We start from the raw sequence: 27724 nt of genomic DNA, 5'->3' as shown, positions 1-27724 counted from the left end.
ATCTTAAGCAACAAAGACATTCCTCCTTATATACAATCAGAACTCTCTGCTGTGCTCTGGCATTTTTTAATATTCCATAAGAATTTGTCTCTGCCTTGTGTTCTTAATAAAATTCTAGGAAAATCAAATTTCCAATAAAAATGCTTACAAAAATAACAAAATTTTATTTTGTTTCACTTTACACTCTGAAAGCGTTCCCGATATCCGGCCCGAAAGCGAGAAACATTTCAAACAAATATTTAATATTTCTAAACCGCACAGTTGCCACAAGCGGTTTGGGTTTCGTGATGGTTTGCTGTTTTTCTTCCCTTCTCCTTGGTGTGTCTTTAGTTTTCTGCTGCTCTGTGGCAAGGAAAGGAAGAACACAAGGCAATATGGATGGGGAAAACCGAAAAAAATAAAAAAAAAATATATTGACATGTACAAGAACCAAAACTGACACATTTTACGATATGTTAAGACCCGTTGCCATTGACGAAGCAAGACCTGTACAAAAAAAAAAAAAACAAGGAAGAAGACACTAAGAATTTCATGGTAACAACCATGCAACTGAACTGGCTGAACTCTAAAGCTAACAGCAGCAGTTGAATGAAGTGAACAGCGGCCAGGGGAAGCGTCAAACGATGAAAATCTGTGGAGAAGAAATTGACATGCTCCTCGTGATTTTTATGCAAATATTGAAAATAAACGCTTACGAATCCTTGGGATATTTTTAGCCTTTTAAGTCGTTTTTGCCTTGCCCCCCATTCACATCATCCCCATACCCAGCTCCATTGGATTGCGATAGTATGACGAACATGAAATATATCGCCAATATAGATAGAACTAAGCTAAGGAAGAGGTGGAGCAGTGGCGTCCGCATCCTTGCTGGTTTGGAGTCAAACACAAATTAGCCCTCACATGTGACATGCTAACCGTTGATATTGCCAAGCGTTGTAATTCCGTCTTCTCCCTCTCTATGGGGGGGAAGAAGAATAAAAATGATAAGAATGATGTGTAGACAGACAAAATTATATTGAATGGGGAATTCAGCATACACTAGTATAGAAAACCATTTACTTGCATGCAATCCTTATGGTGGGGGAGTGTGAGTAGGTCTCCTGGCAAATGGTAAAGGATGGTGACTACCAGTGAACTTGTGTTTAACATTTGCCATATAATGTTAACACGTTCCATTTCAATTCGAGTGGAAAATCACATATCCAGTAAATCTTTTTAAAATAAATTATAGGAATTCCTATATGTTTAAATTGCTTTCAGTGGCATGAAGAAGAAACTCCAAAATATGGAAGAATAGCGAAGGAAATCAACAAGTATTGTGAGAAGGATTTCTTTATGGATAATATAAAATATTGCAGAGACATGGAAAATTGGGATATAAAACCATGTCAGCGACTTTACCTAACTCGCTAATTTACGCAGAATGGTTCGTCAATATGTCAATTAATATTTGAACAAGTAAAAAGGCGTTAAGTTCGGCCGGGCCGAACTTTGGATAGCCACCACCTTGGGTATATATATAAACCACCTTTCATCAAAATCCGGTGAAAATTTAATAACTTATGTCCCACAGCAGTTATATCGAAATATGTTCCGATTTGGACCAAATACTAATAAGTACAAGTCATTGTTCAATTGTGTATAACAAAATATTGGTCTTTTTAGAAGCTATAACTAAAAAAAACCGATCTGTACCATATACGACACGGATGTCGAAAAGCCTAACACAAGTCACTGTGTCAAATTTCTGTGAAATCGGATTATAAACGCGCCTTTTAAGGGCTTAATACCATAAGTCGAGAGATCGGTCTATATGGCAGCTGTGATCAAATATGTACCTATCTGGGCCAAATTGACAAAGGATGTCGAAGGGCCCAACGCAACTCTCTGTCCCAAATTTCAGCAAAATCCGATAATAAATGTGGCACTTATGGGCCTATAACCCTTAATTGGAGGATCGGCCTATATGGCAGCTATATTCAAAACTGGACCGATCTGGGCAAAATTGACGAAGGATGTCGAAGGGTCTAACACAATTCACTGTCCCAAATTTCGACAAAATCTAATAATAAATGCGCCTTTTATGGGCTCAAAACCTTAAATCGGGAGATCGATCTATATGGCAGCTATATCCAAATTTGAACCGATCTGGGTCAAATTGAAGAAATATGTCGAAGGGCCTATCACAACTCACTGTCTCAAATTTCAGCAAAATCGGATAATAAATGTGGCTTTTATGGGCCTGAAACCCTACATCGGAGAATCGGTCTATATGGCAGCAATATCCAATACTGGACCGATCTAGGCCAATTTGACGAAGGATGTTGAAGGGCCTAACGCAACTCACTGTCCTAAATTTCAGCAAAATCGGATAATAAATGTGGCTTTTATGTGCCTATGACCCTAAATCGGCGGATCAGTCTATATGGCAGCTATATCCAATACTTGACCGATCTGGGCAAAATTAAAGAAAAATGTCGATGGATCTAAGACAACTCGCTGTCCTAAATTTCAGCAAACTCGGATGATAAATGTGGCTTTTATAGGCCTAAGACCCTAAATGGGAGGATCGGTCTATATGGCAGCTATATTCAAATCTGGACCGATCAGGGCCAAATCAAAGAAAAATGTCGATGGGCCTAAAACAACTCACTGTCCCAAATTTTAGCAAAATCGGATAATAAATGTGGCTTTTATGGGCCTAAGATCCTAAATTGGTGGATCGATCTATATGGCAGCTATATTCAAATCTGAACGAAGAATGTCGAAGGGCCTAACACAACTGTCCCAAATTTCAGCAAAATCGGATAATAAATGTGGCTTTTATGGGCCTAATACCATAAATCGGAGTATCGGTCTATATGGCAGCTATATCCTAATCAGAACCGATCTGAGCCATATTGCAGAAGTATGTCAAGGGGCTTAACATAACTCACTGTCCCAAACTTCAGCAAAATCGGATAATAAATGTGGCTTTTATGGGCCTAAGACCCTAAATCGGAGAATCGGTTGATATGGCAGCTTTATCCAAATCTGGACCGATCTGGGCCAACTTATAGGAAAATGCCGAAGGGGGTAACACAACTCACTGTCCTAAATTTCAGCAAAATCGAATAATAAATGTGGCTTTTATGGTCCTAAGACCCTAAATCGGAGGATCGGTCTATATGGGGGCTATATGAAGATATCGTCCGATATAGCCCATCTTCGAACTTTTCTTGCTTATGGAGAAAGAAAAGAGTCTGTGCAAGGTTTCAGCTCAATATCTCTATTTTTAAAGACTGTAGCGTGATTTCAACAGACAGACGGATCAAGAGTATGTGTACTTTATAAGATAGGAAATGGATATTTCGATGTGTTGCAAACGGAATGACAAAATGAATATAACCCCATCTTTCGGTGGTGGTGGAAAAAAAAAATTGCCCATGAACATTCCATTTACAAACTGGGGCAAACTTCTCACATATCAATGAGTGCAGTCCGATTCAAGTTTTTAAGTTCAATGATAAGGGGCCTCCTTTTTATAACCGAGTCAGAACGGCAAGCCGCTGTGCGACACCTCTTTGGAGGGAAGTTTTACATGGCATAGCACCCCACAAATGTTGCCAGCATTAGGAGGGGAAAACCACCGCCGAAAATTTCTTCTGATGGTCTCGCCAGGATTCAAACCCAGGCGTTCAGCGTCATAGTCGAACATGATAACCTCCGCGCTACAGTGGCCTTCTCCTGGGGATAGCAGTTGCCGCAAAAATCACGGCATCCCAGCAGTATGTATGAACTTGTGTCTGGTAAAGTCTGATTTGTCTCTGAGTTCCTTCAGGCAGACGGCCCACTTACAACTTTTCCTAGGACAATTGCTTGACGTTTCGTCGGTCATCTTGTCTATATTTCTTCGAATTTTTTTTTTCTTTTCTTGTTTAATGTTGCAAAACTAGGATCGTGAGAATGAAATGTAGGTTTTTTTTTTTTTGCTTTAATATTATTGAAGTTAACGATAGTACCGATAGTTATCGATATTTTTTTGAAGAATATCGAATGTTGCAAATATCGATAGTTTGCCAGCTCTAGTCCGAACGGCGTGCCGCAGAGCGACAACTCTTTGGGGAAGGAGATTTTTCCACAGTATATAACGGGATATACTTAAAAGGCTTGGATAAATCTCATATGCCCTCCACCATGGAGCCTTAAAACTGATATTGGAGATCAAGCATAAATAATACGGTTTTAATATAACCCACAATAGGATGGGGTATTCTAATTTTGTCATTCTGTTTGTAACTCCTCGAAATATTCGTAATTAGATAAAATATATATATTCTTGATCATCATGACATTTTAGGTCGATCTAGCCAATCCCGGCGTGAACATCAACAAAATTTTCAGCGGTGGTTATCCCCTTACTAATGCTGGCTACATTTGTGAGGTATTCTGCCATGTTAAAATTTCTCTACCAAGTGGTGTCGCTATGCGGCACGCCGTAAGGACTTGGTATAAAAAAGGAAGCCCCTTAACTTTGATCGGACTGCACTCAATGATATAAGAGAAGTATTCCCAGTTCCTTAATGGAATGTTCATGGGAAATTTAGTAGTTAGTAGCCATGTCCATCCGTTCGTCCATCTGTCTGTCGAAAGCACGCTAACATTCGAAGAAGTAAAGCTAGCCGCTTGAAATTTTGCACAAATACTTCTTATAAGTGTAAGTCAGTGAGCATTGGAAATGGGCTATACCGGTCCATGTTTTGATATAGCTGCCATATAAGCCGATCTTGAATCTTGATTTCTTAAGCCACTAGAGAGCGCAATTCATATGGAAAGAACATTTTACCCAACTGCTAGTGTCTGGCGTTGGCGGCGAAGAGGATACCTCAGAACCAATCCCTGGTATGGATTTTGCCTTCTAGAATATTTGCCTTCTAGTCAGAATGAGGTCCAAGTAGCAGTGACCCGACTAAGGAACAACAAGGCAGCAGGAGTCGACGGGTTACCCGCCGAACTATTTAAGACCGGAGGCTACACGCTGATAAGGCATATGCATCAGCTTATCTGCGCAATCTGGCTAGAAGAACGCATACCCGATGATTGTAACCCCAGCATACTATGTCCCGTACAGAGAGACAACACTACAACTACAGAGAGACGGTCTATCGTGTGATCTCTTTAATATCCTGTTGGAGAAGATTATACGAGACGCAGATGTGAATAGATATGGCACACTAATCACAAGAGAACACATGCTACTCGCCTATGCCGATGACATCGTTATCATAGGTCGGTCACCGGAAGTAGCAACCCAAGCCTTTGAAAGAATCTAAAGAGAGTCAGTGAAAATAGGTTTGGCAGTAAATGGAGATAAGACAAAATGGATGGTTTCAACTCCCAAGAAGCTTTGCAAAACCGAGCAGATAAAGAAAATGGAGAAAGTTGGAAACCACAACTTTGAGACAGTCAGTAAGTTTATCTACCTCGGCACCGCCGTAACCGAAACGAATGACACCAGTTTTGGGATTAAGCGAAGAATAATACTGGCAAAAAAATGCTACTTTGGGCTGAGTAAGCAGTTTAGAAACAAGGCCACCGCTCGACAGACGAAGATTGCACTATGCAAGACACCGATACTACCCGTGCTGTTATATGGTTCTGAAGCATGGGTACTTGTGAAAGCAGATGAGGCAGTGCTTGGAGTATTTGAGAGAAAGATTCTTCGTAAAATATATGGATCAGTTTTGAGGTTAGGATTTTCATGCATTAGTATTTGACAGATCACGTGGGATTTCAGACATGGTGTCAAAGAGAAAGATGCTCAGTATGCTTTGACATTTCATCATGAATAGACTTACTAACGAGCAACGCTTGCAAATCATTTTCAGTGAATGGGCCCTAGAAAAGTTGGCAGAAAATCCGCTTTTTTATCGACAAATTTTGTTCAGCGATGAGGCTCATTTCTGGTTGAATGGCTACGTAAATAAGCAAAATTGCCGCATTTGGAGTGAAGAGCAACCAGAAGCCGTTCAAGAACTGCCCATGCATCCCGAAAAATGCACTGTTTGGTGTGGTTTGTACGCTGGTGGAATCATTGGACCGTATTTTTTCAAAGATGCTGTTGGACACAACGTTACGGTGAATGAACACATTTCGAACCGAACACTGATTTTGGTAATAAAATTCAATGATTTGCAAGCGTTGCTCGTTAGTAAGTCTATTCATGATGAAATGTCAAAGCATACTGAGCATCTTTCTCTTTGACACCATGTCTGAAATCCCACGTGATCTGTCAAATACTAATGCATGAAAATCCTAACCTCAAAAAAATCTCCCTTTAGAACATAGGCGACGTACGAACCACGAGCTGTATGACGACGATAGCATAGTTACACGCATCAAAATACAACGGCTGCGTTGGCTAGGTCATGTTGTCAGAATGAATGAAGAAGCTCCAGCAACGAAGTCTTTTGAAGACAAACACGGTGGTACACGCAAACCGGGAAGACCAAAAGCCCAATGGAAAGATCAAGAGATGGGAGACACCTCGAAACTTGGTGTCAGAGATTTTAAAATGATAGTAGAAGATCGAGGCGCTTGGAACGCTATTCTACTTTCGGCTAGTGGATCAAATATTCTGTCATAGCCATTTAAAGTAAAAGTGGGTGAAGGGTATTATATAGTCGGCTCCGCCCAACTTTTGCCTTTCCTTTCTGGTTTCTAAAGAAATTTGTTTTAACTTTCAATTTGCCCAACCTGATGCCTTGCAGAAGGTTCAAAAGATTCAACCCGGCCGTATTTTACTCATCTCAACTTTTTCATACTTGTTCCACAAGTACCATCGAATTTCTTTTTTGTTATGTAGGTTCAACTTCAAGGACATCTCATGCCACACTTCAACATTCCATTTTCAGAAATAAAAATATATGAAAAAAAAAAATAAAATTATAGCTTATGCGAAATTTTCTTGGTACTCACCAGCCACTTGTAAAGTCGCATTGCGTGAACGAGCAACACCCAATTCATTCTTGGCTTCACACCAGTACACTCCCGCATCCGTTTCGCGGCGTGAATTCACCACCTAAAGTTTTTGCCATTATAAAAATAAGAAATCAAAAAGGAAGAGAGAGAGGGAAAAAGAGCATAAGAAAAAAATAGAATAAATAACAAATATTTTCCCATTAAAGTTAAAGGTTTCCCAACCCACAATCAACCAATGCCAATCCCTTCCATATCCAGCTGTTTGCAGATACATTCAATAACGAGCAAAAAAAAAATAAGAGTTAAAAAATTGAATAAGGAAATATTGTAATTTTCCCCTTTCTCCAGAAAATGCCGAATGCATAAATTGTTGTTGCTGGGGTATGTGTGCGTTCTTGTCTATATTTATTTTCACTTATCCCTTCAGGAGAATTACGTGAATATTTTTGCAGTAAATATATATTCACTTATGGTTTTTCATATACAACGGTGGCCGGAGTAGATTTTATTTTTCATTTCGCTTGCTATGTATGTGGGTGTTCGTTACTACTGCCACCGCCCTTGGTGGAAGTTATTTGGTTATTCGAAGAGGTATCTTATTGATGGCTTATGCCATGCATAACAAATTATAGTAAATCAGTTTAATGTATTGCGATTTGTTTTTGCCACGTTTTAGAAATAACAACCTTTGCTCTAGCTTTTATATTTTGAGGGGTTTTTGCATAAAATGGCAACATTTACGAGGTTTCTATACCTTTCCTGAGTGGTATGAGGCAATTACTTCGAGATCTAAATATAACTCAGAATTTTATTTCATTTTAGACTAGCCGAACCCCGCTCCGCTGCATCTTCTCTAACTCTCGAAAATCTTTTAATGGTGGGGACACTTCGTTCTAAATGCGGATATCGAAGTCGTGCCATTGTAGCCTATTACGCAGAACGCGTTCGAATCCTGGCGAGAACATAGGACAAAGCGGTGGTTGGCGACATTTGCGAGGTACTATGCCATGCATGGTCATTTAAAACATTTTCCCTAAAGAGGTGTGGCACTGCGGGACGCCGTTCGAACTCGGCTATAAAAAAAGGTCCCTTATCATTGAGTTTAAACTTGAATAGGAAAGCACTTATTGAAGTGTGAGAATTTGCCCCTTCTCGGTTCCTAGTGAAAATGTTCTGGGTTATGTTCTCATTAGGGGAGGAATGGCACCTCAGACATTTCGACTCATATGTGGATATCAAATTCGTTCTGCACTTCCAAATCCCTTTACTTTGAGCCCCATATTGCCATGGCCGGTAAATATGAACCATTTGGAGGGTATTTTGGGGCTGGGGCGGCCGCCGGCACTTTGCATTGAAAATAGATATCAAATTCGTTCTTTATTCCCAACGGAAATGAATTTCGGTTTATGGAGTGCTTTAGGGCGTTCCCTACAACACTTGGCTCCAAAATAGGATATCAAATTCGTTTTCTACTCTCAAATATCTCTCATTTGAGTCCGATATTGTCATAATGGGTCAAATAACCCATTTGATGTATTTTTTAGGAAGAAAAGTGCCACCAAGACTTGAACACAAATTTTAATGTCATATTCGTAATCTACTCTCAAATACCTTTCATTTGGGTCCCATACATACATGGTCGGATTATATATCCATTTTGGGGGTATTTGGGGGTGGGCAACCTCCCATTACTTGGACCTAATTTTGTATGCCATATTTGTAATCTACTGCCTAATACTTTTCATTTGATTCCCATATTGACATTAACTTCGAAGATATCTGTTTATAGGGCTTTTGGGGTAGGGAGGTGGGCCGCTGGGTACTTGGATCAAAATTTAAATACCATATTCGTTTTCTGGTCTCCAAAACCTTTCATTGGATTCCCTTATTGTGCCCATCGGACCACTTTCGGATATAAGTGGCGGTTTGGGGGTTAGGGGGAGAGTCCGTCCCCTTCCGATATAAAAAAATTATATAGCCTATGTTTCCTTCCAGATAAAACTTACACAATCTGTGAAAATTTTAAGAAAATCGGTTCAGCAGTTTTTGATTCTACCGAACAAAAAAAAAAAACCGAGTCCCATATAGTCATGATGGGTCATAAGCCCATTTAAGGCGTTTTTGGGGGGAAGGGTGACCCCCTTTACTTCGATCTGATTTTGTATGCCAGATTCGATATCTGTTCTCGAATACCTTTCATTTGAGCCCCATTTTGAAATGAACGTCCAATATGTCTGTTTGGGGGAGTTTTGGGGTTGGGGCTGCCCGATGAGTACTTAGACTCAAATTTTAATACCATATTCTCATTCTACTCTCCAATACCTTTCATTTGATACATATACTGTCCCAATCGGTAAACTTTTGGGTTGTGTTTTTGGCATAAGGGGGAGGGTCCGTCCCCCTTCTGATACCGAAAAAAAATATAGCCTTTGTTTCCTTCCAGACAAACGTAAACAATTTATGAAAATTTTAAGAAAATCGACTCAGCCCAGTATTATATAGTCATAATGGGTCTAATGGCGTTTTTTAGGGTTGGCGTGACATTCAATACTTCGATTTGATTCTGTATGCCAGATTCGTAATCTACTCCCGAATACCTTTCATTTGAGGCCCATATTGAAATGAACGTCTGATATGTCTGTTTGGGGGAGTTTTAGGGTTTGGGCGGCCCGATGGGTTCTTATACTCAAATTTTAACACCATATTCGTATTCTACTCTCCAATACCTTTCATTTGATACCTATACTGTCCCAATCGGTCCACTTTTGATTTTGGGTTGTGTTTTTGGCATAAGGGGGAGGGTCCGTCCCCCTTTCGATACCGAAAAATGATTAAGCCTATGTTTCCTTCCAGACCAACCTACACAATAAGCGAAAATTTCGAGAAAGTCAGTTCTGCCGTTTTTCAGTCTATACGGAACAAACGAACCGAGTCGCAAATATCCGTGATTGACTAATGTGCCCATTTTGGGCGTTTCTGTGGGGGTGGGGTGACTCCCTATTCTTCGACAAGAATTTTTATGCCAGATTCGCTATCGACTCACGCATACTTTTCATTTGATACCCATATTGTCCTTATCGGTCCACTTTTATTTTTGGGTGGTTTTTGGGGTAAGGGGGGGAGGGTCCGCCTCTTTCCGATATCAATAAATTATAAAGCCTATTCCTAGTTCCTGACCATATTGCTAATCTACTCCCGAATACCTTTTATTTGAGTCCCATATTGTCTTGATCTTTAAATAAACCTATTTTAAGGGGTTTTGGGGTTGGGGCGGCCCCCCAAGTACTTGGACCCAATTTTTAATATGAAATTCGTATCCTACTCTTGAATACCTTTCATTTGATTTTCAGATTGTCCCGATCGGTCCACTTTTATTTATGGGTAGTACTTTTGAGGTAAGGGGGAGAGTCCGCCCCCCTCCCGATATAAAAAAATTTATATAGCCTATGTTTCCCACATTGTCTTTCGTTTGAATCCCATATTGTGCCGATCGGTCCACTTTTATTTTTGGGTAGAACTCTTGGGGGGAAGGGGGAGAGTCCGCCCTCCCTTCCGATATCAAAAAATTATATAGCCTATGTTTCCTTCCAGACCAACCTACACAATCTGTGAATATTTCAAGGTAATCGGTTCAGCCGTTGAATTTGATAATGGGAAAATAGCTCACATTATGGTCTGCAAATATTTTTTAGATTTTGGTATAGCCACAGCCAACAACAACATTTCATCATAACATATCGAAATATGGATTTGAGAACCTTAAACGTAAATATTTTCTGGATCGTCCTAGTATACTAAACCGAAACAGAGAGTTATTCTGAGCCCTTAGGTGTACTTATTCATGTACCCATTTCTTCTCCATTTGGATAACTTCTCCAATTGCACGAAATTGTAATACCCTGTACCTCAGTGACAGTGTAGAGAACAAATATTGCGCTCTTCTTCTCTTGGTTATGTTCTTTGTTCCTACTGCACCTAATGCCATAAATTTTGCTTCATTTCTATTGCTTTTAAATTATGACAAATGGTTGATTGAGTGACTTATTCAACGAATATTTTTCTAGTCCCTATAAAGTACGTAGATATGGCTTTTATGCCTTTCCAAATAATTTTTTGTTAGGAGCTCATAACGTTTTGAGATGTTAAAGACAAAATGCCTATGTATGTCATTTTCATATCATTCGAAAACATTTTAAGGATTTTAAGTAACTTAAATATTGAGGCGTTTGTACAAAAGCACAATGTTAGCTTAGGCATCTTCGTCACACTTGTCATTACATACGCACATATATTAACATTCCTCACCTACACAATTCATCTGAGCCTAAGATCCTAAATGGGAGGATCGGTCTATATGACACCTATATTCAAATCTGGACCGATCTGTGCCATATTGCAGAAGTATGTCAAGGTGCTTAACATAACTCACTGTCCTAAATTTTGGCGACATCGGACAATAAATGCGCCTTTTGTAGGCTCAAAACCTTAAATTGAGAGATCGATCAATATGGCAGCTATATCCAAATCTGGACCAATCTGGGCCAAATTGAAGAAGAATGTTGAATGGCCTAACGCAACTCACTGTCCCAAATTTCACCAAAATCGGATAATAAATGTGGCTTTTATGGGCCTAAGACCCTAAATCGGCCGACCGGTCTATATGGGGGCTATATCAAGATATAGTCCGATATAGCCCATCTTCGAACTTAACCTGCTTATAGACAAAAAAAAAAAAAGAATCTGTGCAGAGTTTCAGCTCAATATCTCTATTTTTAAGGACTGTAGCGTGATTTCAACAGACAGACGGACAGACGGGCGGACATGTCTAGATCGTCTTAGATTTTTACGCTGATCAAGAATATATATACTTTATAGGGTCGGAAATGGGTATATGGTTGCAAACGGAATGACAAAATGAATATACCCCCATCCTTCGGTGATGGGTATAAACATTGTCGATCACATTGAAAATCTACCAAACTCGATTTGGGCTGTCCATCCAACCAAATCCTAAAATTTTCAAATCGATCCGATCAAATTTGGTAGAAAAAGCCCAAAACGGCAACACTGAATGCGTGTGACTTGGCATCAACGCTACCGTGAAGAGCTGAACATTGCCGATCTATGTGTATTTGCCGTATGTTTGTTTGTTTGTCTGTTGAGGCATTCCTCTGCTTGCTTTGGCTGACACACATGACACTCATCTGAGTTGTGTTCATTCGAGAACAACGTACGATGTTCGACACTCAAATTGAAAAGCACATTCACTCAACGATTGCTGAAACATTCGATCAACTCCTGCTCTATTGTCATATGAAGAGCGTTTCTAGCTTACATTGTTTTGATGTGGCATGTATAACAGGCACTTGCTTTGGCACAAGTGGCATTTGAGTGCCAAATAAAGGGTCTCATGCAGTTCTCTGCTCTGAAGATCACTTCAATGCTTGCAAAGACATCCTCGCGTTCAACTTGAATAGTGAATTCGTTTCCTAATGCAGACATCGGCTCCAAGTTGGGACCCGAATGCATTAATGGATAAAACAACAGACAGAAGAATATGGATTCAACCTTAAGGAGCAGCTCTAAAACTCCTCTCTCACCAATGAGAACGACCATCTTCCGAGATGAGTGCGGTAAAAACAGAGGAGACTGAAATGCTTACACCTTGTGGCATTTTGCTCAGTCGAACAATCAAGGAAGTAGTATTCCAAGCAGCTCACAGGGCGTTGCTGATGCACCCCGTTTCGAAATAATATTTCAGATGCAAATCTACTCGAAAAAGGAGTATGCAACCAAGATGAGGATATCGGAAGAAGAAACCCTGACAAAGTGCCACAGCGTACTTCAAAAAATGAAGACACCAGCAAAGAATCCCAGCGAACACTCAGACTTCATCATCCAACCCCGCGAGGATCACTGTTACGCCGACGTCTTGAAAATCCTCAGGGAGGAGGTAAACCCTCATTAGCACTGTGAAATAGAATAGAATAGAAAAAAAAGTAATAGCGTTTTGAGTTTGACCGGGCCAAATTTTGTATACCCTACCCCATGGATCGTATTTGTCATGTTTTTTGCCCTATGGCCTGCAAATGTCACATTTTCTCTATCAATGCCATCGGTCGAAACCGGTGCATTGCTAGAATATTCGATCATTAACGCACATCACGCCATGACGGCCCAAAAAATATTCCAGTGCATTGCCAAAGCAACCACAATACCATTGACTGATAGCACAGCAACACGGCAAACTTGCAATGCATCTGACAACAATGTCAAATTTGAAAATATTTGAGAAAAGAAAAAAATCTTAAGAAACCTATAGCCATGAGCTTTAACATAGACCCACAAAATATAGTCTTAAGCTGCTAAATCGCACGATCTAAGCGTCCAAATGACCGGTTCCGAAAGTGAAATATAATGTTTACCGAACCAACCTCTCAATAAGTCCATTTTTACGCGTGCTGCATGGCATGTGACACCGTCTTGCATATTATCATCTCACGATAACTCGCACCATTCACAGTTACCTTACGATTCGCATCATCTTTGAAGAAATACGGTCCAATGATGCCACCAGCCCATAAACCGCTTCAAACCGTAAATTTTTCTAAATACATTGATCGCACAACTAGGAATAGTTACTGCGAATATTGTGATCTATGCTCACATATCTGCGGCCAGGTTGCTAGGGTACTATACCGGAAGTTACCTTTGTCCCAGAGGTCACCCTAGCTCTGAGGTTAGTATGTCCGCCTGTGACGCTGAACAGGGTTCAGCCTGCAGCATTAACCAGTCACCGGATTTGAATCATTGAAACAAGGATTTTGGGTGCCAATTAAATGGATATACCACCATGCCAAATAAAATGAATGGCCTATTGATTGGCTGGAAAGTCCTTAAAACCATAAAAAGACATTTCATACCGCAATTTTGCCTTTATTTAGAGGTATATGTCTAAAGTTATATAACCACTTCATACAGCCAATGATATTCACACTGTTGGTGAAATTGTCACCAAAATCCGTTTAAATTCTTAAAATTTATTCACATACATGTGTGCTTACACATCAAGGCGCTGCTGCTAAAATGCCATACCATTTGCCTTTTCACAGACAAGTGCTATAATAGAAAAGCCAATGATAGAGTACGGAAAAATGCAAAGCGGGAAACCCACAATTACATTTCTTCAACTTAAATACAATTTGCCACCTACCATTGGCCTCGAACATGGGTATTTGATTCCCCACCCTCGTTTCTCTTGCGGCCTCTTGCCGCCATCTTCATTTGAAGATGTAGGATTTTCTCGTTGCTGGAATGTTGTACAACGATGTCTTAGTTGTGTGGCTAGAATGTCTATGTCAATTGAAAATGAAATATTGCCATTGGGTAAAATAATATACAGATATAATTCCATTTGATTTTTCCATATGGCAGCACGCAATTTAGTTACTACTTCATGTGTATCATTCCGAGGTATTGATGTGGGTAGACATAGACGAACACAAGAGTGTACAGAAAATGGAGTGCTATGTGCAAACCTTAACGATTATTAGAGATCTAAGAACCACTGTTGGCATTGAATAACAACTATGGAAACATTTTTTGTTTGCAAAATGCCCTCCGCCATGGGATAGACGGTGGAGTGTACCAAAAACAAAAAAGGTTTTTTTTTGAAAGGAGTAATTTTTTTCTTCCCTTTGATCTTATTAAGCAAAATACGATCGGTAGGCTACAACCCTGGCCTATATGAGGTCCAAAGGACAAACGGTACAAAAAGGATACGCGGACAGACGGACATGACTAAGAGGAATCAAGAAAAAGTTCTGAGTTAAACCGCACATTTTATCACTACCAGAGAAGTGGCAAAGGGTACAGCTGATGCTTAATCCATACATTTGAGATAGATATGTCCTTTCCTTACGTATTTCATGCTAGGTCCAAAAATCTTCATGCAGTTTCATTAGAAAGTTCTATATCCAAATTTGTATGTCGTGTCGGCACGGGTTATCATTAGCCGTTCATCATAATATTTGCCATATCGATTATTGGGATCGAAAGGAAGCAAGTAAGGGGGCATTAAGTTCGGCCGGGCAAACTTTGGCTACCCACGACCTCAGCTGTATATATTAACCACCATTTATGAACCCATAGCAGATATAGCGAAATATTGCCTGATCTAGGCCCAACACAGCACGGAAGTTGAGGTTCTAACGCTGCTCCCTCTTCTAAAATTCAGCTAAAACGTATAATGAATAAGCCATCTATCGGTTAAAGGCCATAAATCGAGAAACCAGTGTATAAGGCAGTTATAGCCAAATATGATCCGACTTGCACCAAATTCAGGAAGGATGTGTAGGGATCTTATATAACTCACCGTACCAAATTTCAGCAAAATCGCGTAATAAATATGCAAGTTATGGGTGATAGACTATAAGTCAGTAGATCGGTATATATGGTGTCTCAATGGGCCTTAGATCTTAAAGTGGTCTGCATGGGGGCTATATCAGAATATTGTCCGACCTGGACCATCTTATATATAAAAATCAATTTGTGTTTGTTTGTTTGTATGTTTGTGTGTCCCTTATAGACTCAGAAACGGCTGAACCGATTTTCTTGAAATTTTCACAGATGGTGCATAATGATCCCGTGGTGAAAATAGGGTACTACATTTTTTGATATCTGAAGGGGGGGCGGACCCTCCCCCTTACCCTAATTTTCAGAAACGCCAGATCTAAGAGATGGGTGTAGCGATTTAAGCGACATTTTGTGCGCACTCATAAAGTACCCTAAAAATAAAAATTTGGTATCCAAATTTCGGATGGGGTACCTAGGGGTGACGCCCCACCCTAAAACGTACCAAACAGATATTTAGACCAATCACGAATATATGGGAATCAAATGAAAGGTATTTCGGATAAGAAAACGCATCCGATATCCAATTGTCGGACCAAGTGCTAGGGGGACCACCCCAAGCCCTAAAGTACCTCTAAATCGGACATATTTACCGACCATGGCAATATGGGATTCAAATGAAAGGTATTTACGAGTAGAATACGAATCTGATATCCAAATGTGGGACCACGTTTCTGGGGGTCCACCCCATCCCTAAAACACCCCCCAAACAGGACATATTTACTGACTATGGGAATATGGGGCTTAAATAAAAGGTATTTAAGTGTAGAATTAGAATCTGATATCCTAATACGGACCAAGTGTTTGGGGGGTCGCCTCTCACCAAAAACATCCCCCAAAGGGGACAAATTTACGACCATAGCAATATGGGGCTCAAATTAAAGGTCATTGGGAGTAAAGCACGAATTTGACATCAATATTCGGGAAAAGTGTCTATGGAGCCACCCCACCCCCATAACACCACCCAAATAGTAAGTATTTGCTGACTTTTGCAATATGAGGCTACATTCCACCATCATAACAACCCCCAAAATAAGACGTATTTTCTCACCAAGACAATTTGGGTCGTAAAGAGAGTGAAACTAAATATTTATAGTTTTTATACCCCAAGCCGGACATATTTGCTGACTTTTGCAATAAGGAGTTTAAATGAGATTAAAAAACGAATTTGATGTCCAATTTTGAGGGCAATGGCAATATGAGGTAAAAATAAATGATATACAGATATATGAGAATAAAGCACTTTGCTGATATATTTTCCGGGCTTAGTGTTTGGGCGACCATCTCAATCCCCAAAACACCCCTAAATCGGCCATATTTATCGACCATGTCAATGTGGAGCTTAAATGAAAGGTATTGGGGGGTAGAGCAAAAATTGATACCCGCTTTCGGGACCAATTTTCTGGGGGTCAACCCCTTTCCTAAAATACCCCACAAGCAGCAATTTTTTAGTGACCATCGCAATATGTGACTCAAATAAAGGTATTTGGGAGTAGAATACGAATTTGATATCCAAATGTAGGACCATGTATTTAGGGCATCATCCCTTTCCCAAAACACCCCAAAAGGGAAAACATTTTTCGACCATTCCAATATGTGGCTTAAATGAAAGGTATTTGAGATTGGAAAACGAATTTAATAACCTATTTTGGGATCATCCTGTAAACTCCTCTTAGGCCAATGGCAATATGGGGTTCAAATAAATGGTATTTGAGAGAAGAGCACGATGCTGATATATTTCAGGGTCAAATATCTGGGGGACCACTTCTCCCCCAAAAACACCACTAAATCAGACATTATGAGGCTGAAATGATGTACAATATTTTAAGAATGGCGTACACCTTACATCCAAACTTAAATTCGTAGACCAATACAGGTCATATGGGATTCAGATAAAGGTACTTATATTGTAAAAACTGTTAGTCAAGCGATATACTATTTGCGTAGCATGGTATTTCACTAAAAGCTCCTTAATTGTCGAAAATAAATATTCCAAAGAAACTTTTGTTCCATATAAAGTAAAAGAAGGCGCAGCGGAGCGGGCCCGGGTCAGCTAGTGTAAACATAAAAAGGTTATTTAAATTGGTAAAACTCTTTGGAACAAAAAAATAAAAAATTACTTTTTGTACAAACTTTAGCATATGTTCTCAGTACGGTCTTAATCGGTCCATAACCTGATGCAGCTTTTCTAGTAATCGATCTAACGATTTTCTTGCTTGAGCCCCCAGAGGGTGCTATTCATATTTGATTTGGATAAAGTTCTGCAGAAAGGCTTTTCTTTCGATCTGCAACATCCATAAGCATTCGGTTCATAACCAGGCTACCGTTCTCTTGATATGACTTACCGAGCTCCTATATGGCGCAAATCTTATTTGAATGGCTGAAATTTTGTCTGCTGCTGTTTACATGATCCGGTACATTAAAATTTTTTAAAAATCTGCCTATAATCGTGAAATAGTTTGGATTTTATGCATAAGGACCCTACAAAGTTGACTACCAATAAACTACATTTTATATATATTTCCTAAGATGCCGACTTCTGGCTTTCCTTACTTCGTTCGAAATATGTCCATTATTGCTTGCTTGAATTTTTAATAAAACTTTACTCTGAAACTTCTTCCTTTTAATTTGTAAATGGCATTTGTATATATTTTTTGTTGTAAATATAACTGTATGTATGTATGTGTGTGGGTGTGTGTGTGCGTTGACTTGGTTGTTATCTGCGAATGTTATCGTTTAACATTTATAAGTCTTTCAACAAGACAATATGACATTGTTTCTGTTGATTATTTCTTCCGTTTCCGCCCACTCACATACATGTTTGCCTTTCAATAACATTTAAATTTGGAATATGTTCGCTTGTATGCGGGTTGTGTGTTTAGGCGTGTGTAGTATATAAATAAGCCTGATTGTTGTCTAGATAGAAGACAGTGTGTGTTAGCCGACAAGGATGATGGCAAGTTGTACAAAATTTATTCGTTTATATGGGCGAACAATCATCATTTGTTGCTACTTCTACAACACTTCTTGTTGTCGTTGTTTGCTGTTTCGAAGAAAATTAAGTTTTGGAACTGTAAATTTGATGTTGTAAAGCACATGTATGTTGGGGCTACAGCAACAGCATTTTCCATTTCCCGCGTTTCCTCACCTCATTGCGCTGTGTGTGGTGTGCAGTAAGCGTTATCCTCAAGTTGGGGATTTTATAATTTATTTAAGTGAAATTGTTTTACGTTTCCTTTTACCCCCCTCCCCACACCATTTAATCAAGTGAGCCTCAAGAAGAGAAGGAAGTGATACTTTTTAAGGGCATAAACAACATGGCAGCATGTGCTTCTGCTGTAGCTGTTGTGTGTGTGTGTGTGTGGTTAAATGTATGAATGAGCTTTGCGAAAGTTCATATAATCGCATGTGTTGAGTGTTCTGTATTTAAGCGAATTAAAATGTTTATTTATTGTTGCTGTTTTCTAGGTCCTCCCCCCTCCGCCCCATGGTGTTAGTGTGTCTCTGTGCGTTTATGTGGGGGTATGTGAGTGATTGTGCTCTTGTTTTGTGTTTCTTCTTCTCTGCTTTGCCAAATAAATAATCATAAAATGTGTATAAAATATGAATTGAAAATGCGATATGTCACAGAGAATGAGATTGAAATTCATAAGCCCCAAAAATGTTAAATCATAAATTAAGTCAATTAATCTTTGTTTAAAAACTCATTAATATTTATGATCTTTGGTATGCGTAAATGGTGGCGTATGATAAATGCCAATATAATGGCAGACGTATACGTTTTAAAATGACGAGATATTCTAAATGTGTTCAGGATGCCAGGGTTTGAGTAGCACCAGGGTTACCGTTGTGAATTTTCAAAAGATTGCACCAAAAGTCGGACAAAATAGTGGTTTTCTCAAAAAATAGTCTGCAAATGATTTTCACTTTACAAAAAAAAAAATGAAAAACAGGCAAAAGCGTGCTAAGTTTGGCCGGGCCGAATCTTGTATACCCTCCACAATGGATAGCATTTGTCAAGCTATTTGCCCGGCATCTCATTGTAAGTAAAACAAGTTCTTTGTCCGGCAACTCTTTAAAGGCAAACAGAGGACAGGTTAAGTGGCAGTCTGCCATCAGACTCAGACGTTTTCGTCCATTGTGATACCACAGGAACATAAAAAGGAAGATGCCTTCTAGTTCCTACCGTTGAACCATCCCGATTGCTTTAAAAAGACCATCAACATGCGAATGTTCACATCCGCTAAATCTGACAGGTTCTCAAAGAAATGAGAACCTAAAATGGAACTCATTCTGACTGCTAGTGAGGGATACACACACAGAAGGTGTTCTGTGTCCTCACAGCTTCTGCAAAAGTCGTTGCTGGCAATCTTCAGTCTATCAGCATGTTTTCCGATTAGACAGTGACCTATCATAACGAACACAATGACTGAGACGTTTGTTTTTGCCCGTGACAGCAAAGCGGTAGACCTCTTCAAGTCTAGATTAGGCCATATAGTTTTGGAATGCTCACAGCCCCCTCTTTGCGACCATCTAACATTCGTTGTCCTTCGGGCCTAGTTCTGTAAACCTAGCTTACATGTCGCTAGAGGCATACGAGGACGACACCATCTGATGCACTGAATTTAATGCTACATCTTATGCCTCTGGACATTGTGGATACCCAAATTGCAGCGACCTCTGCCGTGAGGTTAAGGGAGCTTTGTCTTTGGTCATGTGGCGGCTACGGACATTGTGTTATGCTTGATAACATATCCCATGTTCCAGGCAGTGTGGATTACACCCCACCTACACCCCCTTTTGATAAAAACTAATGTACCACTATTACTGATAGAACCGAGTGGAACTATTGTACGATGTCCCTGGTAACAGAAGTTACATAGACTTCTATACGTATGGCTCCAAACTAAACGACCAGGAGGGCTTTGGGGTGTACTCTAAAGATATAGAACTGATCACATCGAAAAAGTTACCCGACCACTGCAGTATGTATCAAGTGGACATCCCTGCAATGAAGGAAGTGGTGGAATGGCTAAAAAGTAATTGCGGATTTTTCATATAGTCGGCGTTGACAAAATTTTTCAACGGCTTGTGACTCTGTAATTGCATTCTTTCTTCTGTCAGTTATCAGCTGTTACTTTATTTTGCTTTAGAAAAAAAGTGTAAAAAAAAGTATATTTGATTAAAGTTCATTCTAAGTTTTATTAAAAATGCATTTACTTTCTTTTAGAAAATCCGCAATTACTTTTTGGGCAACCCAATATAATGTCATTCTGACGATTGGCATAAATATCTTCTCAAACAGCCAGTTAGCCCTTAAATCCCTGGAGAACGTAACACCAAAACCGCTCTCGACTTTCGCAGATCTCTCAACGTGATGGCTGAACAGTTGAAAATTCACCTGTTCTGGGTGCTGGGTCACACATATATCTCAGGGATGAGCTTGCGAGACTAGGAACTACCCTAGACTTTCCAGGGAAACTGGAATCTGTGGGTATACCTCTAGCGACATGTAAGCTAAGTTTTCAGGGCCAGGTCCGAAGAACAACGAATGATACATGGTCACAAAGAGGGAGCTGTGAGCATTCCAAAACTATGTGGCCTAATCTAGACTCAAAGAGGTCTACCGCTTTGCTGTCACTGGCTAGAACAGACGTCTCAGTCATTGTGTCCGTTATGACAGGTCAATGTCAAATCGGAAAACATGGGATTCCAATCAAAATAATACCTTATCAGATATCGAAATCGTTCCATTGAGGAAACGTTTTGCGTTAAGTTGGCATCTCGTGAGTGGGTCAACCTTGACGGTCTATCGGTCATAGCCGAGGATTATTCAACCGTTTCGTCTGGGTGTAGAAGAATTATTAGTTAAGAATGGACTATGTCCTTAAAAACCGGAAACTAAATTTTGATTAAAGACTTAGATTTCCTTGGTAAATTTTTTTAGTAATCATCGTAGATTTCAAATTTTGTAATCGCTTGGGGTATTTTAGGTCCACAACAATTAACCCACCTACAAACTTTTTGTTGGTTTGTTGGTTGGTTTTAAAAGTCATGATATTTGGCCCAAGCCTTTGAGGGCCGTAAAAGACTTTGAGGAGGCGCGAAGAGGATACTAAGCCACTATGGTGGCAGCTGTTGCTAGCATCAAATGGGAAAACCGAAGAACAAGCAAAGAGAGCCGTAATCCATATTGGAACAGTTGTTTTGAAATCCCTTGTCATTTAAGGTACTCCGATTCCTGTTTCAGTTAAAGTATACCCTTCAAGCGCTACTCAACAAAAAAAATGAAAATCTGTAGCTCTAGAATTTAAAATTACCACTTCCTCATTTCAATCAAAAATGTTTTTCCTCCATCCCTTTTGGAGGGAAATTATTCATATATATGGCTTAAAAACATTTGGGATTCCAATCAAAATAAATGTTCTCTGTCGAAGTCGGTAATGATGTGATTCGAAATTTTGACTGCCATGCCACACAATGTTGTCGCAGCAATTTAATTTCAGCCATAAATTAAATTTTTGTAATTACAAGCAGACAGAGGATTTTCCCCAAACCACACACAACAAACAGATTGAACACTTTACTTACTTGCTTGCTTGCTTGGTTGGTTGTCCAGTCAAAGAGGATGTGAAATTTTAAACGCAAACTTCTCGCTTATTTAACGCCATGTTAAAAATGTATTTATATTTGATGGCAAGTCGACACTAGCAGAGCTACCAACAAAAAGGACAAAGCCATTCACAGCCATTTGGGAAACGGGGATGGGTAAGGGGACAGATACAACCGCAGTCTCGTATTTATATATGGGAACAAGTATTTGTGGCAATAAACCAGGATTGCAGGCAAATAATCACATGTGTAGCAAAGAAATGTCCTTTTTTATGCAATGCCATCAAGTGTGTTTGTTTGGAGAGCACAAAGTAGCTCGTTAGCTGTTGCATATACAAAAAAAAATCATATTTAAAAATTTAACATGGGAATTTAAAAGTCCTTTAACTTTGGCACTAAATCTAATTAAAAGGCTGAATATGCAGAGAAATGCCATAATGCCTCATGCTACTTTCTCAAAGGCGGCAACTTGTTCGCTAAGCAACAAAACCTGATCATTCTTTCTAACTGAATTTCGGTTAGAGTTTTGGTCCAGTGCTTAAGGGTAGCTGAAATGTTTAATATCAACATAACTTAACGATGTGTCACACAAATGCCAACAACAACAACAAAAAAGCCAGAGCAACAAATCCCAATGCTCAAAACCAAGCGACAAAGTCCAAAATTAAAATGGTTGATGTTAACTTTTGCCTTATCATAATACCCCGTATGCCACATTCCCACAGTCCTTTATTATTACACCCATACATATTAACCCACATACATATCGCATACATACACACACACACTTACGCAAAGAAGTTACACAGTGTGGATATTATTAAAAAAAAAAAAAACCAGCGGCCTAACCAACAACCGCATTATAGCCGCAAACACAAACACATAAAAAATATCATAACCACAACCATACCATCACACACACACCAGATATGTGAATATGTAGTGGTTCATATACTGAAATGTTCAGGGTGTAAATAACATATATGGGGCAAAGGAGGTATTCTCTCAAAACAGACCGAAAGAAGAAAACAATACTCGATTTCCAAAAGCCTTCATAAAGAAGCCATGGTAAAGGTGCTCTAATGCTACTGGAAACCCTTGCAATCAACCACATGAAATGTCATAAAGAAGGAGGTGAGAAGACATGCCTTTTCAATACGGGTGAATGGTCTCGAACTGCATCGGCCGATTACAGATAGCCGGCCATGGCAGCCGGTTGTACTCATCGGATTGACCCGATGAAATCCTCATCGGCAAGGGCTGCCGCCTCAGTGTACGTGTTCGTCTTTTTTTGTCATGGGAGAGGCACATCCCGGAGTGCCTTCTTTGCATGCTTCTGGTTCGTGCCGGGATTGAAAAGAACCCCAGACCCTGGTTCTGGTTCGATTTGCCAGAACCGCCTTCATCATCGGTCGGTGTCGGTGAGGTGTAACCGGTGCTTGGAGTGGGTACATTACGGGAGTATAGTCATACTGGCTATGTCGCAAGGTGCTGTGCCAACATAGCCAGCAGTGGGTCATAAGCGTCGTCGTCGTCGCCTTCGGCCTCCTCGTCGTCGGACTATGTGACCCCCCGGCCACACCCGTAGGGAAATTTACGTAACGGCAGCATCCCAGCCCAAATATTGCCAGGCCAATGCCGGGAAGTGTATCGTTCTTGCAGTTAAACTCCAACGGACTTCATTCCAAGATCGATGAGATTGTGGACTTTAAGAGTCGGAAGAGCATATTGGTAGCAGCGATCCAGGAGACAAAGCTGACCCACATCTACAGCTTGCATAGTTGTCACGGTTACCATGTGCTACGTAAGGATCGCTCAAGGAATGGAGGTGGGGGATTGGACTTCGTAATACACCATTCCGTACAATATGGCGCTAGTGACCCCTACATGGAATGCCTGGGGATAGCAGTCAGGTCTGGTACAGCAGAGATAGAGCTATACAACGTGTACATGCCGCCGGTTGGTAGCTGTGTCCCGATTAATGGCCAGGCTTACAACCCCAACATAAGTGGGTTGCTATCTGGCCATAATCGTCTGGTTCTAGGGGACTTTAATGCGCATCACACGTCATGGCATTCTCCCCTAGGTAACGACCAGCGTAGCTTTGGCAGAGCAGATTGAAAGCTCCACGTTTTGCACGGTGAATGAGGATGCCTCCACTAGAATTACGAGGAGGTGCAGCAGCTCGACAGACATCTCCATTGCATCCCCTGATCTCCAGAGTGACGTATCCTGGCAAGCCGTCATCTCTTTGGGGTCAGACCACCTCCCCATAATTCTCACCATCGACCGACCACCCGACTTCATAACCTCTGAGCGCCGGACGTCTAACAATCATAAAAAGGCCGATTAGACTGGCTTCAGAGAGTATACCAATCGCCTCTTCATTTAACTGCCATCCCCCTCTGATGTGCTTGTGGCCGAGAGGAAATTCCGAGACATCATCAACGCAGCAGCCGCTCGCTTTATACCAGCCGATCGAATAACCCAAGTGCGGCCCAATTTCCCGGCGCAAACAGTGGTACAGATGGGATTCGTGCTATGGACCCTGCTAACCCCAGAATCAGCGAGCTGAATCTGGAAATAAACAGGGTAGCAACGAACATAGGCGGAATTTGTAGCTGGAAGACTTGGAGCAATGTAACTTAGGCATCGGTGTATGCAAACTGTGGTCTACTGTTAAGTCATTCTCGAACACCGGTAGACGGGATGACAGGACCTCAGTAACTTTTGGGCGAAGTAACCGTGACCCATCCGAAGAGATGCGCCAGGTTGTTCAACCGTCAACGTTATTGTGCATCCCAAGAGAGACAGGGCAAGGAGGAGAGTCTCCGAGCCGATGAACAGCCATCACTATTTACCGTGGGCGAAGTTACGAATGTCATCCGTGGCGCCAAATCTTTTAAGGCGTTGGGACCCGATGTTGAAGAATCTGGATTCACCTGGAGTTGAGTACCTTACCACTGTCCTCAACCTGTCTTTGAACACTCTTTTAGTTCCCGATGTCTGGAAAATGGGCAGTGTGATCCCGCTACTGAAGCCTGGAAAAGACCTGAGTTTGGGGGAGCCGAACAGACCGATCTCCCTTCTCTCACCAGTAGCAAAGACGCTTGCGGCATTACTCCTACCGAGCCTCGTAGGAGAATTTCCATTCGCCGAGCATCAACATGGATTCCGAAGACTGCACAGCACAACAACAGCACACATTTGCCGTGTCTTCAATCAGCCCAGGTCATGTGATAGGGCGGTCCTCGTGGCACTGGACCTATCTAAGGCATTCGACACGGTCAGCCAAATTATTTGAAGACATCGCCAACATGTCCCTCCAGCCAGGCCTGAAACGATGGGTCGCGAATTATCTGTGTGGTCGCCAGTCATTTGTGGAATTTAGGGATAAGAGGCCGAAGCACCGTAGAGTGAAACAGGGAGTGATATCTCCGGCACTGTTTAACCTCTACCTATCCTCCATTCCACCCACTCCGCACGGCGTAGAGATCGTATCATATGCGGACGATTGTACGATCATGGCATCAGGCCCCCCACCCATTGAGGACATTTGCGATAGGTTGAATGTCTACCTCAACACACTTGCCTCATATTTCGCTGCAAGAAATCTGATGATATCTGCCACCATCTCTTTAGCCACATTGTTCACTGTAAATACGCGTGAGGTGAATACTGAGCTGAGTGTGATGGTCGATGGAGAAATGATTCCGACCATCAAGTGTCCCAAAATACTTGGCGTCACATTTGACAGCTCTTACACATTTTCCCCACATGCCACAGCAATCTGCGATAAAGTCAAAAGTAGAAACAAGGTCCTCAAGTCACTTGCTGTCAGGCTTTGGGGCACGGACAAAGAAACCTTGTTGACTACGTACAAAGCAATTGACCGGTCTGTGGTAAGTTATGCAGCGCGAGTGTGGTCTCGTCAACTTTGTGACACTCAGTGGAATAATATTCAGATCTGACAGAATGCCGCCCCTTTGAACTGCGACGGGCTGTCTCCTTAGTTCTCATGTGGACCACCTCCATGAGGAGACAAAGATCCTACCAGTGCGAAGACATAACTACATGCTGTCTAAGCAATACCTTTTTTGCTGTTATCGCAGAAACCATCCAAATCATCATCTTGTGGATAGATATCCACCGCCTAGAAGCCTTAAGGTAGATCTACAATACATGATCTAGAGCGAGAGGTTCAGCGCTACATGAGAGAACCTCTAGATCAAGCGGCATATCAAGCAGGTCTAAACAATATTCGTGCAGACACGGTAGCAGATGCTTTAATTGGCTACCGGGTGAATGTAGTCCTTGGAGAACGACTGTCACCCATTGCACCTGAAGAAATCGACCTCCCCCGGCAAACCAGAGTAGTTCTGGCTCAATTTGCGTTCCGGCAGATGCCGCCTCCTCAATTCCTACAGAGCTAGGATTGATGCCGACGTGCCAGATGTATGTCCCGATTGTAACCAGGGACCGCACGATACACGTCACCTGAGGATTTGAGGGCGGATGCTGTGTTTGTGGCAGATAAGACGTAGGTTTTTAATGACGTCTTAAAGAAGGGGTCAGATACCGGATTTAGTTCCATTCTGATGCACTCTATATCGGTATGTCGTTCCATAGAGAAGTGTGTTTTAAGGAAACCCTCAAGTGAAATACAGGGAAGGAATTACCGACCTCGAAACTCAGGATTTGTAAGGACAGTAAAACGGCAATAGGGCCACTGTAGCTCAGAGGTAAGCACGTCCACTTTCGACGCTGAGCGTCTGGGTTCAAAAGAAAAAAGAGAGAAGACATGTCTATACCATGCGGAGGGAAGGTTTTGGACTGCCTCGGCCGATTCTAGATAGGACCTTCAAGATTCCCTAACCCGAAAGAGAGAATTTGAGGGCGGATGCTGTGTTTGTGGCAGATGAGACCTAGGTTTTGAATAACGTCTTAATTATGGGGTCAGAGGCCAAAATTGGTTCTATTCTGATGCACTCCATATCCGTATGTCGTTTCATAGAGATGTGTCAAATTCCAAATTTTGGCCATGAACATTCCACTAAGGAACAGGGGCAAACTTCTCACATATCAATGAGTGCAGTCCGATTTTAAGCTTTAAGCTCAATGATAAGGGACCTCCTTTTCTTAGCCGAGCTCGAAGGGTGTGCCACCGTGTGACACCTCTTTGGAGAGAAGTTTTACATGGCGTAGTACCTCACAAATGTTGCCAGCATTAGGAGATAACCACCGAAGAACATTTTTTCTGATGGTTTCGCCAGGATTCGAACCCAGGCGTTTAGCGTCATAGGCGGACATGCTAACCTCTGCGCTACGGTGGCCTCCTCTGCCCTTCTTACTTAACAAAATACTCCTTTTTATTGTGCCCCTACCACGTTCGGGATACCGTGGCTCAGAGATAGGCATGTCCACCTATGACGACAAACGCCTGGCTTCGAAACCCGTCGTCAAAATTTCAGCGATGGTTTCCTCTACTAAAGCTGACTACATTTGTGAGGTATACTGCCATGTTAAAACTTCTCTACCAAGTGATGTCGCTTATCACTGAGCTTTAACTTTAATCGGCCTGCACTCATTGATATGAGAGAAGTATCCCATGTTCCTTAACAGAGTGTCTATGGGAAATTTAGTATTCAGTATCACATTTAGAGTGTAAAATGCAAAAAATTCTTCTTGAACAATTCAGAATTTTCGGCTACACCACTATGTCTGTGTCTGTCTCTGTGTA

General features: G+C 41.0%; 1 protein-coding gene across 1 annotated transcript in view; it reads right to left on the bottom strand.

Annotated features, from left to right (window-relative positions):
- LOC106087012 (protein sax-3) overlaps positions 1-27724 on the bottom strand; it is a 435183-nt gene that overhangs the window by 104697 nt on the left and 302762 nt on the right. Inside the window, exon 3 of the mRNA XM_059364263.1 lies at positions 6958-7060. Within this exon, the coding sequence (XP_059220246.1) occupies positions 6958-7060 (103 nt within the window). The remainder of the gene's footprint in view (positions 1-6957; positions 7061-27724) is intronic.

Source organism: Stomoxys calcitrans, chromosome 3, assembly GCF_963082655.1.
Source record: "Stomoxys calcitrans chromosome 3, idStoCalc2.1, whole genome shotgun sequence".
NCBI lineage: Eukaryota > Metazoa > Arthropoda > Insecta > Diptera > Muscidae > Stomoxys > Stomoxys calcitrans.
The sequence above is the reverse complement of the archived record's forward strand: the minus strand, read 5'-3'. Positions and strand labels throughout refer to the sequence as shown.